At 41.6% G+C, this 13,339-nt stretch overlaps 1 protein-coding gene across 1 annotated transcript; it reads left to right on the plus strand.

The window, feature by feature from the left end:
• Positions 1–2,939: 2,939 nt before the first annotated feature.
• On the plus strand, positions 2,940–10,287 carry LOC306737116 (sodium- and chloride-dependent neutral and basic amino acid transporter B(0+)-like; the record flags this gene model as incomplete). Its single annotated transcript, XM_079218817.1, has 10 exons — positions 2,940–2,963; positions 4,433–4,577; positions 4,664–4,795; positions 5,295–5,456; positions 5,672–5,786; positions 5,897–5,933; positions 5,978–6,077; positions 6,493–6,602; positions 9,540–9,707; positions 10,252–10,287. 10 exons carry the CDS (start codon positions 2,940–2,942, stop codon positions 10,285–10,287), a joined length of 1,029 nt encoding a protein of 342 aa, XP_079074943.1.
• Positions 10,288–13,339: the final 3,052 nt, after the last annotated feature.

Below are 13,339 nucleotides of genomic sequence, written 5' to 3' on the forward strand. Positions count from 1 at the left end.
GTTTGAGAACTACAGCTTTGTTAGTGTTTGTGTCGGAGTCGCCGCCTCCGCCTATTTTGCACTATTACAATACTTATAGGCAACTAGTTATCATGTCTTCCGCTCCATGAAACGCATGTTAATGCTCAGTAGTACACATATGATACTTTAATGTATTTGCATTGTAATAAAATGTGATCATTTTAAATGGGCATATATGCAGCTGAAACGGGTAGCCTAGTGCATCCCACATTTTTCAACATAACATTTTAAAACATTATAGTCATTATGGCCTTTATAAAAATTATTGTTTTGGGGGGAGGTGGGGTAGTGCACTATAGGCCTCTGAGACGCGGCTTAAGAGTTTGTCCTTAATGGAGAAAAAACATTCCCCTTACATTACTTTTACTTTTATACTTTTAAGTAGTTTTGAAACCAATACTTTTACACTTTTACTTAAGTAAAAAGCTTGAGTTGATACTTCAACTTTTACAGAAGTATTTTTAAACCCTAGTATGTATACTTCTACTTGAGTAATGAATGTGAATACTTTTGACACCTCTGCAAATATATCAGACAAGTTAAATGCGTCAGTGTTGGGAAAATGTATCGGCAAATTTTCAGTGCTTCATCACCCAAATCAATCAGATTATATTTACGAATAAATATATACTTATGAGGATTTATGTACTGTATGTGCGTATGAATCATGTACTATATGTATATAAATGTATGTGTAGATTACCATATAACTAGGAGTTTGAATATGTGTATGGGCGGATCAGTATGTATGTATTATTCATAATCAGAAATTCAATCAATTGAAGCAGTGAAAATAAATTGTGTATGATTCTCTGTATTCTTATCACGATCACCATAATCATGTTCTACAATAATGATATGTATGGTGTACTTATAACACTGGCATATAATTATGAGTGCTTTCAACACATCCAGAAGTTTCTTAAGATCTAAATAAACTTAAGAACAGTGCGGCATGCAGCGGCTGATATTCTATGTCTGTCAGACGGGCGATCAGCTGCGCCTGTGGTGAGCAATGTCCGCGGCTCGAGAAGCTCTCGTAAATAAATGATTCCTTGCCGGCAAAATCTATATCGCCACGTACAGGAAGTCATGATAATGTAAAGGATGGATCCTGGCGATCTGAAAGAACTCTCTCCCTATAAAACTAATATAACTAATATCGCTCCTTCATCAATGAGGAAGTGAGCTGCCTTTGTCCGGTGGGAGTGGCCAGCTTATCCAGTGAATTTCAGTAAGCCTGCCCGGAAGCAGGTTTAGATTTTTGGCTGTGTTGCTATGGTGATTTATCAAAGCTTGCTTCGAGAAACCGAAAAGCCAGACCTACGTCATCTTATCCTGACAATTAGCCCGCTAACTCAGTAAGCCAGGTACGAGAAACAGGGCCCAGGTCGCCAAACTTCAAGCGTGTCTTAAAGACATCAAAACCTGGATGACCTGAAACTTCCTGCTGCTGAACTCGGACAAGACTGAAGTTATTTTACTCGGCCCAGAACACCTCAGAATTCAAGTATCTGATGATATGGTTTCTCTGGATGGCATCGCTCTGGCATCTACCACCACCGTAAGGAATCTCTGAGTTATTTTTTACCAGGACCTGTCCTTTGGGTCCCACGTGAAACAGATCTCAAGGACCGCCTTTTTTCACCTACGGAACATCTCAAAGATCCGGCACATCCTGTCTCAAAGCGATGCAGAAACATTCATCCACGCATTTGTTACCTCAAGACTGGATTACTGTAACTCCGTATTATCAGGCTGCTCCGGTAAATCCCTTGGATCTCTCCAATTGATCCAGAATGCTGCAGCTCGTGTACTAACGAGGACGCGGAAGAGAGATCACATTACTTCTGTACTAGCTGCTCTCCACTGTAAGATCGAGAATCATATTTAAAATCCTTCTCCTTTCCTACAAAGCCTTAACTGGTGATGCACCATCATATCTTAAGGACCTTATAGTGCCATATTACCCCACGAGAGCATTACGCTCACTGAATGCAGGGTTACAGTCCGGGGGGCAGACACGGTCACCTCATTTAAGAGTAGACTTAAGACTTTCCTCTTTGATAGCGCTTATAGTTAGGGCTGTTTTAGGCTTATAGTTAGGGCTGGCTCAGGTTTGCCCTGGTCCAGCCCCTAGATATGCTGCTATAGGACTAGACTGCTGGGGGACATCTTAGGATACACTGAGCTCCTCCTCTCCTTCTCTTCCTCTTTCGCTCCTCCTCTCCTCTTCACCTCTACTTTCTCTCCTTCTGGATAAATGATTGTCTCTTCAATGCATATTACTAACTCTACTTTCTTTTTCCATGGATCGTGGATGACTGGAACCAGTCATGCCTACTGTCATGGCCCTGCTGATGGAACCGGCCTGGAACCAGGCCTGCCAGCTGCCATGGCCCTGCTGATGCCCCTCCTCTCTACCTCCTTCTGCTTAATGGATCGTGGCTATCTGGATCATGGACCATGCCTACTACTCATTATATGAATCATTTCTGTCATATTCATTGAATGTGCTGTAACTCCGTTACGTTATTCATTCTAGCCACATGACATCTATTGCTTCTGTCCATCCGGGGAGAGGGATCCTCCTCTGTTGCTCTCCCTCAGGTTTCTTCCCCTTTTTCTCTGTGAAAGAGTTTTTACTATCTCTATTGGGGGAGTTTTTCCTGATCCGATGTGAGGTCCCGGGACAGGGATGTCCTGTGTACAGATTGTAAAGCCCTCCGAGGCAAACTTGTATTTGTGATGTTGGGCTATATAAAATAAACTGAATTGAATTGAATCAAGCTTCATGGGGTGTGTGCAAATGAAAAATGACCATTACAACATTTTTTGTTTTCAAATAAAATATGTATTATAAATGTAAAAAATATATTTACACAATATACATGTTCAGAAATAGAAAACAGGTGGGGATGGCTGTGCTAGAGGGTCTGGTGGTAGTGAATCCTCTCTGTAAAATAAATGACTAGCCAATGCTAACTTCACACAGTTTGAACAGTTCAATAGGTGTACATGTGCAGCTGAGCTCTGTACCTGGTGAGCAGTGCCCGCGTCGTCGTCAGTCTTCCACGACAGCGTAGGTGGCTGGAGCGAAGCTGCATGTTGTCCACTGCTGCAGATGTGATACAGTTTGTGAGAATAATACTTTGACCTCGCTTGACAGTTTTGATGAGATACAGTTTGTTAGATTAGGAACTTGGCCTCGCTCAGCAGTTCAGACAAGATACAGTTAGCACACACACACACTAATGCTTCACTGAATGCTTCGCTGACATTGATACAGTTAGCGCACACACAATAATGCTTCACTGACATTGTTACATTTTGCGCACACACATTCACGCTTGGCTGACAACATGCACACACACTGATACTCGTGGCCTTGGAGGACTCGTGAGCCAAGAGGGGTATGTCCAACCCTGTGCTCCACCAAGGAGATCTCAAAGTCTAAACCAGGAGACTCTCCCATCTTAGTCCTGTCCAATCACAAATGCTCTTAGAGACTATATAACGCTTTGCACGCTCCTAAAGAGTCAGTCTGTCGAGGAATAGAGCGAGCTGCCCTTCCTACAGACCCGTGTACACGTATTATCTGCTTGTGTGATACTCTGTTGAATAAACCTGATTGAAGTTCAACTTTACCCTCCTGAGGTCCAGTGGTCCACCATCAACATTATTCACTCCTGCAGATTTGATTTGATTTATCCCCAGGTCTCATGCTTTTAGAACACACTGGACAACTGGGTGTTGAGGTGCTCCACGGCTAACAGCTCAGCCTTGGTGACCAAATGATGGTGCGTGTTTGTGTGTTGCATGTGTGTGTCAGTCCATGTTTGACTGTGAGCTTATGCTTATTATGTATCGTAATAGGTTTATTCTTATTATCGTAATAAGCATACATTTCCAAAGATCCTGCTATTCTTACTGATCAGGTACGGCAGAAAATGTAATCACTAACTTATACACAGCCTTGCATTTTTCTTTTCTTTCTCAAATGTTTAAGTTGAATGCTTTTTACTGTTAAAAAATAAGCATTCATCATTAACATAAATACTCCTGAATTCAAATGTTCTAACTTTTGTTCAATAAAAACAGCTTCTTTGCTATACAAACATGACTTACAGTGAGGTTGTAATAACTGTATAGTCCTGCATCTTATGATGTTTGTATGTCTCCTATAGATCTTTATCATAGCAGACGTTTTAACTTGTCGTGGCAGGACAAAGACAGATGTAACAAATTACATTATATTTGTAAAACTGAGACTTTCTTTTACTGTAGTCAAAATGTCTGAAATGAGAACACAGACTAAGTATTTGTTTATACAATGGTTTGTAGTGAATTCTTATATTTCTTACATTGTTAAATCTTTCCGATTTTTTCGATTTAAAACTGGTTTGAACAGGACTCCCATGTGGATGATGGCGATGAGAATCCTGACCGTGGAAACTGGAGCAACAAGACAGAGTACATGTTCTCTGCAATAGGCTTTGCTATCGGCCTGGGAAATATCTGGAGATTTCCATATCTAGCCTATAAAAATGGAGGCGGTAATTATTTGCCATCAATGTTTTCTCATGATAACACGTTGTAAACATTGGGACCTCCATAGAAACTCTTTTCTCCCTGTGAGCAGGTGCCTTTCTCGTTATCTATTTCTTGATGCTGGTTGTATGTGGAATTCCTCTTTTTCTCCTGGAAATTGCCATTGGTCAGTTCTGCAGCCAAGGTCCAATCAACATGTGGAAAGCAGTGCCACTCCTGCAGGGTAAGCCTGAAAGATCAGGCGACTACTTCTAAAGGCCGTCATGCTTAAAACACACAATATTAAACGTTTGCTCAACGATTAGAGCAACATTTCATGTGAGAGATATTCACATGATTTCATAGAATTGATGTAAAAAATGGTTGCGACTATCAGTTTTTTTATATAGTTGATTAATGTATAGATTTCTTTATGAATTAATTATTTTAAAAAAATGTTTAAATGGCAGACGTTTGCAGATTTTGGTACCTTTTATTCTAAGGTAGTATAAGGGTAAAAGGTAATATTTTAACAATAGCTTTAGGTTATTTTTTTGCCCAACAGAAATTATGAAATAGAGAAAATGGCAGTTCAGATATTATACATTTTAGGAACACATTTTGCCATATAACTTATTATAAATGCATACCCTGTTATCTTCTACAAGTCACCTTTCCATGGTTCAAGTGACCACAATACTTACTTCCCCTGCTATTTATAAAGTCTCTTTCTTCTTCTCCAGGTGTTGGCGTTGCCTTGGTTATGGGGACGCTATTACTCTCAATTTCTTATAACGTCTTGATTGCCTACGGCCTGTACTACATGTTCGCCTCCTTCCAGTTTCCTCTGCCGTGGTCCAGCTGCCTCAGTTGGGCTGATAGCAACTGCAGCAACACTCTTAGAGGTGCTTTTCCACTCCATCATCTTTTGCAGATGTGCTGATCAAATCCGTTGTTTGGTGACTCTTGACATCGGTTACACTTTAGTTTGAACTGATATCAACAGTTCCAGGCACCATAGGCAACATGTTACATGGACACAGCTTCTGTAATATGTGTATTACACCCATCACATTGATATTTTAAGTAAAACATTAACTGTTCCTCTCTCCTTTTCTAGTGTACTGTAATGTGAGTGGTGTTTTAGTGGCCAACTGGACTCAGGAAAACAGTACTTGTCCTTCATCCAACATGATCACAGTTCCAGTGCAGAGCCCGAGTGAGCAGTACTGGGAGTAAGAATCACACACTTGTGCAACCAAGCACAAATACACACACTTATCATACTGTGTCACTGTGTGTCACTGTCTTCCTCTTGGGCCTTCCATGTGTCACAAGGGTACAGTACATCTACTGACAATAACAATAAGGACAATATTACTGTTTGTTATTATTACCCTGCTTACCTGCGGTGTGTGTGTGTTAGTCAGGAATATATTGGGTGACTCAAATTGACTACTGTGTTGGCAACTGGATGATGCTAATTTTGGCTGTCATGGAGATCATTGGGTTCTGCTACATATATGGTAAATATAAATGTCTGATGACAATATGTAAATGTGATAATAATGATATACAGTACAGTATGTTTTGCATGTGTCTGTAGGGCTGTAGATATTCTATATATTCTATATTTTTTCAGTTTGTCAGTTTTTTAAACACTTTCACCCATTTTGTGGCACTCAGTGCCAACCCAATTCATTCCTATGAAGAGGTAAAACGGGTTACAAATATATAGTTTCATTTTGTAACGTTTGATTTGAGCTAACTGCTTACATGAGCATGCTAACATGGTCACAAAGACAATGCTTACCATGTCTGTTCACCAATTTAGGGTTCAATGAAATGCATCCACTAGGGAACAAGAATATAGAGCAAGAATTTCTGCAGAACATTTATTGACAAGCTATCCATTAGACATTGTATGCTCATGCATTGCAGGAGGAAACCGTTTAATTAAAGACATTGAAATGATGATTGGAAAAAAGAGCTTCTACTTCTGGCTGTGGTTTAGAGCATGTTGGTTCTTCATCGTCCCCTGCATCCTATTGGTGAGTACAACTTCTCTTTTCTGTATCTTTTACATTGTACTTTAGAACTTATTTTGGATTTATAGCAATGTAGGGCTATATGTTTTAGTTTGTTTTGTAGTACCAATAATCTGGAACTTTGTTTTAATTAAGTACAACATTAACTTTAAAAAATGTCGTCTGATATCTGTATTTTTTTAACTGTTTTTTAAGTACATGCCTGTATTAATCTGTATTAAGATTACTAATTCATATAATATCATCGCTGCAGTTGGAAAAACAGGGGAAGCCAGAAATCTGTCCCCTGTTTTTCTGGTGACATTACTGCTTCCCATGCATTGTTAAATGCTACTTTCTGGTTAATATTGCATCGGTCTGTGCTCTCGTTTTTCTTCTTCTCTTTAGTGTTGTTTTGCAAAGTGCTCCATAACATTCATGAATTTACTTAATAACGTCTGTCGTCAATTGGAGAAATATGTTGCAATCAGAGACTCAGAGGCTTATCCCTAAAAAACATTGGATCTTAGCAAATTCTGCAAAAACAATTACTGAATGCAAATTGCATGCATCCATTTGTAATAAGTAACGTAATCCTTTTGATTCCAAACAAATTTGATCTAACCTGAATACTATTGGACTGCTTCAAAAACCAACAGTGAAAACATTGCAACTGAAAATTAGACGCAGCCACAACAAATTGAGTTCCACAAACTTTCTCAAAGGAGAGGTGTACTGTGTACTGTAGTTTATGTTACTGTTGTTTTTGCACTTCATCTTCCGTTTTCAATGTAAATAAAAAGGAATAAAAACTCCATTATCCATAAATCATCATTAAAAAGCAAATATTAGTTAAGTCACAAAACTGGCAACCTGAGAGGAGTAACTGATGAAAAGTTAAATATATTTGCTTTAGAATTGCTCAAATCAAACTACTCTTACAAAACATGCTGGCATAAAGGTATATTTTAAAGAAGAAAGAAAAAAGTTATCAAGTAATCCTTGACAATGCAATTATGAATTGATTGCACATGTTTTCAAATGTAATCTAGGCTGATTACAGTTACTTATTAAGTGATTAAGTAATCTTGATTACATGTTATCCGTTACTATCCAACCCTGACTAGATATTATGTTCACCAATATCCATCCATCCATCCATTATCAGCCGCTTATCCGGGGTCGGGTCGCGGTGGCAGCAGGTTCAGCAGGCCGACCCAGGCTTCCCTCTCACCCGCAACACTTTCCAGCTCATTCTGGGGGATCCCGAGGCGTTCCAAGGCCAGCCGGGAGATATAATCCCTCCAGCGTGTCCTCGGTCTTCCCCGGGGTCTCCTACCAGTTGGACGTGCCTGGAAAACCTCTAATGGGAGGCGTCCAGGAGGCATCCTGACTAGATGCCCGAACCACCTCAGCTGACTCCTTTCGACACGAAGGAGCAGCGACTCGACTCCAAGCTCCCTCCTGATGTCCGAGCTCCTTACCCTATCTCTAAGGGTGAGCCCGGCCACCCTGCGGAGGAAGCTCATTTCGGCCGCTTGTATTCGAGATCTCGTTCTTTCGGTCACGACCCAGAGTTCGTGACCATAGGTGAGGGTTGGAACATAGACCGACCAGTAAATGGAGAGCTTCGCCTTCCGGCTCAGCTCCCTCTTCACCAGGACGGACTGGTACAGCGCCTGTTTTATTGCTGCAGCCGCACCGATCCGTCTGTCGATCTCCCGCTCCACCTTACCCTCACTCGTGAACAAGACCCCGAGATACTTGAACTCCTTCGCTTGGGGTAGGCAGTTTGTCCCCACCTGGAGGGAGCAATCCACCGGTTTCCGGCAGAGCACCATGGCCTCAGATTTGGAGGCGCTAACTCTCATCCCTGCCGCTTCACACTCGGCTGCAAAACGCCCCAGTGAATGCTGGAGGTCACAATCCGAGGAGGCAAACAGGACCACATCATCCGCGAACAGCAGAGAGGCGATCCCGAGACTCCCGAACCGGATCCTCTCCGCCCCCTGGCTGCGCCTAGATATCCTGTCCATGAAGGTCACGAACAGGACCGGTGATAAAGGGCAGCCCTGGCAGAGGCCAACACCCACCGGGAACGTGTCTGACTTACTACCGAGGATACGAACACAGCTCCTACTGCAGGCGTACAAAGACCGGATAGCCCGTGCCAACGGGTCCGGCACCCCATACTCCCGAAGCACCCCCCACAAAAACCCCCGAGGGACCCGGTCGAAAGCCTTCTCCAAGTCCACAAAGCACATGTAGACTGGTTGGGCAAACTCCCAGGACCCCTCCAGTAGTCTTGCAAGGGTAAAGAGCTGGTCCACTGTTCCACGACCGGGACGGAATCCGCACTGCTCGTCTTGAATCTGAGGTTCGACAAGCGGTCGGAGCCTCCCTTCCAGCACCCTGGCATAAGCTTTTCCCGGGAGGCTGAGCAGTGTGATGCCACGATAGTTTGAGCACACTCTCCGGTCCCCCTTCTTGTAGATGGGAACCACCACCCCGGTCTGCCAGTCCATGGGCACTGTTCCCGACCCCCATGCGACACTGAAAAGGCGTGTCAACCAAGACAGCCCAACAATGTCCAGCGCTTTCAGCATCTCAGGGCGGATCTCATCCACCCCTGGCGCCTTGCCACCAAGGAGCTTTTTGACTACCTTAGCGACCTCTGCCAGGGATATGGGAGAAACCACCCCAAAGTCTTCCGGCGCTGCCCCCTCTTCGGGGGACATGTTAGCCGGGTTTAGGAGTTCCTCAAAGTGCTCTTTCCACCGCCCGACGATGTCCCCAGTCCGGGTCAGCAGTTCCCCCCCCCCTGCTGAGAACAGCCTGGGGTAGGCCCTGCTGAGAACAGCCTGGGGTAGGCCCTGCTTTCCCTTCCTGAGCCGTCGGATGGTTTGCCAGAACTTCACCAATTCACCAATAATATAATATAATATGTTCTTTGTTGATTAGGTAATCCTGGTTTGGCCTTTCATAACCTTAAAACCCCCGACCTATGGAACGATCCAGTACCCCGAGTGGGCCGTGGCTCTGGGCTGGTGCATAATTGGGTTCATCCTTGCCTGGATTCCTGTCGTCGCTGTGTATAAAATGATGAGAGCACAGGGAAGCCCTTGGAAGGTGTGCATGTTGTTTTGTATAATACAGAAAGCATGTAAGGCAGGCTGAGATTGTATTCTGTACATTTCAGGCAATGATGTCCTAAGTATCCGCCCATTATTCCTAACCGTACCATATACTTTCTACAGTGTCTGAAGTCATTGTGTTCTGAGGAATGGCATCCCTACCTGGACGTCCATCGAGGTGAACGCTACTCACAAGAATGCTGTGACAGAGTTAGAGTACTGTCAACAAACGATAAACAAATGTAAATATGTGTTCAGTTCTGATGGATATACTGATATGTTTCATATCCCATTATGTCAGTGATTCTCAACATTTGCTTTGAATGTGCTCACACATATGTCTTTTCAACCAGTTAGCTTGAGTCAAAGCTTAACTCCCACATACAGTGTAATCAGCATATGAAAAAGCAGACAGACTGGCACATTAGTTTCCTTTGGATCTGCCTCGTCAAAAGCGTGCTGCCAACAGTGAATGTAAGGGTCACTTACTATTTTTAACCACTCATGTGTAGTATTTTTGTCTTTCTTGTTTGTTTCAGGACTGTTACCTCATAATTATCAGTCCTAATGGCTAATTTCAGCTTTTAAGCACTTTTAAACTATTATGCTGATTGGACACATCTTTATGTGCTGAAGGGCTCCTCTTGTAATTTAGTCAAGAGTGCTATCTGGTGGTCATCTAGCAACATGTAAGAGACTGAACCTTGAATTCTTTTAATACAGATCTTATTCATGAAATTAGTTTAATTATGTTTCCTTGTCCCTTTAATATATATGTATTATTCCTTAGCTTATTATGTTTATCTCTGAAACTGATTTGCTTTGCTTTGTAATACATAGTGGTAATTTAATGTTTCCCCTAAAAATCTGATTTATTGTTTTATCACTACAAACTAAAACACATCATGAAGAAAATTATAATTTAGCAGAAGTTCTGCAAAATAAGTCAACTATCGGAATTCCTTGATTTATAACAATGGCAAGATAGTAAATAAAGCATGTTAATTACATCATTTCCCAAACAAGTAATTGACACCATTGCTAATCTATTCCGAATTGCATGCTGCTTGCATTAATTGTAAACCTGGTTTTGTGTCTTTGTGGAATAAGTTACAAAAAACTGAATGAAGCTGCTAGTGCTGTCACTATTTTGATAACTGTCACTGTTTTGAGAACTATAATGTCAGAAGTATGTGAGAATATGGAAAAACATCCCTCTATACTTATAAACTGTTCATCTGCTACCTTGTCACAAACTCATCAAAAGTTTGTTTTTCTTACTTCTATGAAACAAAACCAACTCAGAATTGTTCAAAGTAAAGTAAATCCATGTCTTACTGAAATGCCAGTTATCATATCTGTGTAATTTGTGTTTGAAAGGAGTAAAGCCAAAATTAAAAATCCTTCAAATGCTGCAAAAAAAAAAAATCAAATACTTCATTTGATTATATATGAGTGTCTGTCTGGAGATACATTCATTGTTTTTACACATATTTGAGGTTTACTTATGTATTAACATATGTGAAATCCATAGAAATAGAATAGGAGTAGAACAGACATTCCCATTCAAATTAACATTGCAGGATGGTCAGTACCGTTGCCATTTCAACCGTTGCAAGCTAACTTCCATATGAACTGACTTACAGCAAGTCACGGACCCACTGAAGTGAGGTTTTGCATTAACATTGCAGTATGGAGAGGGTCTTTTCTGCACTATCCCTGATGCCTTTTTGCTAGAGGGATTTGATTGCTACATGATGAGCATCAACAAGAGACAGACAAAAGGAAAATGCAGGCTTGATGTGGATCGTGTGCCAAACATTAATTGACATGTGTTGTCACCATCACAACCATAACAATCCTAGTCAAATGACCACGGCAAACACTTTATGGTCCTTCAACTCCTTTTTTATGGAGCTAAGAGTATATTACATACCAGTATATTAATTGCAAGTTTGTTGAAGTATTAGAGGGAAAACTTCATAGAGGGTTTTTGAATATTAAAAGATGGTGCGATTTCCTGTTTATGTTTTTTTAATCTTTCTTCTATTTTAATTGATCTTATTTCTATTGAGAGTGCTACAGGTTAATAAAGTAAGTACAATACATTGAGACATTATTTAGGTTTACAAATTGTAGCAAAGTTAGTGGTGTGTGCAAGTGTTTTAAAATGAATTTGTACTTGTTTTATCCTCTGTTGTTGGCTTTGTCTTCCTGCTACTGTTTTCTTACTGCTCAACTGTTTTAACTGCAATTGCCGTTTGCCTTTAAAACCATAAACAGTCCACTTTTTAAAGGACCTCTCTGTACAATAAAGGAGTGAATAAATGACATACAAAAAAATGTTTGATGATCAAAGTTATTCTGTATTGAATAACTTCATTGTGCTTCAAAGGTTTTGAGTGTTAAAGATGTTATTGTAGAGAAAATACACAAGACTGTTCATAATCGATATCCGTTTTACGGAGAGAAGCCGAGGCGCAGTTCCTGGAGGAGTCGGTGAAATTCACCCAGCTGTGTGCGGCTACAGATGGTGTTATGAACCCAAACACGAGGGCGTTTCATGTTCCGACATGTTTTGGACTTCCACAACAAGTATAAAGCAGAACTAGTGGTTATTTATTCCCTAGTCGATACCGGAAAAGATGACTATTTTTCACGTAGAGAATCGGCGGCGATAAGCCACGCCCCCTTTGTGGCGTTTGGTGTGAACACCCTTGTTTCACTCGCGCGACCAAACTGAAGCGGTAAGCGCGACGCGACAATTTGTGTCGCGCCCGGTGTGAACACGCCATTACACAGTAGCTTCACTTTTCAAAACCGCCTGAATTCTGCGTTGAGGTTAGATTGCCCTCTTACATTGCACCAAAGTATAACATATTATCGGAGCCCAAAACATCACATTTATACTAGGTTGCATAAATGTGTACATGTACAGCTGAGCTCTGTACCTGGTGAGCAGTGTCTGCGTCGTCATCAGTCTTCCACGACAGCGTAGGTGCTGGTGGCTGGAGCGAAGCTGCATGTTGTCCACTGCTCCAGATGTGAATCCTCTCTGTAAAATAAATGACGTAACAGAGATCCAGCAGGGACTATGCTCAGGGCCTGAGCTAACTGTGCTAACTGCTATTGTAGACAAACTATGTGCGTACCTGCGTTACGCCAGACTCAAGCAGCAAGGGAGCGCGACCAGCTAAATGTGCTCACTCTGCTAGCGTAAAATATGCTATTGCAACACAAAGTTTAGTAGCTAAATACACATACCCATCTTCAAATGGATCCGTTCTGTCTGCATACTCCTCTTCATCGCAGGAGTCGAAGCCTTCAAGGTCGTCCTCGGCGCCAAAATCGCCACCACAGCTTCCTCTGAAGTAAAGTGCGTCCTTTGCCATAATCTCTCTTCTTTTTGGCTGAAAACGCCAGCGTGTTTTCAGAGCTCAGGTGTGTAGTTACATGCTGGTTTTTTGTGAGTTTCTTGAGTGTTCGTTGGTTCGTTTATTTCACCAAATGTCGACGGACACATGATTCAACAAATCACGGTGAAGGATTTCGTGTGACGAGTACTTTTTTGGCACCGAGTCATATGACACGCCGATGCCCCTAATTATTGTCTGAATCATGGTGAAA

The sequence above is a fragment of the Taurulus bubalis genome (genome assembly GCF_910589615.1).
Source record: "Taurulus bubalis genome assembly, chromosome: 5".
Taxonomy (NCBI): Eukaryota; Metazoa; Chordata; class Actinopteri; order Perciformes; family Cottidae; genus Taurulus; species Taurulus bubalis.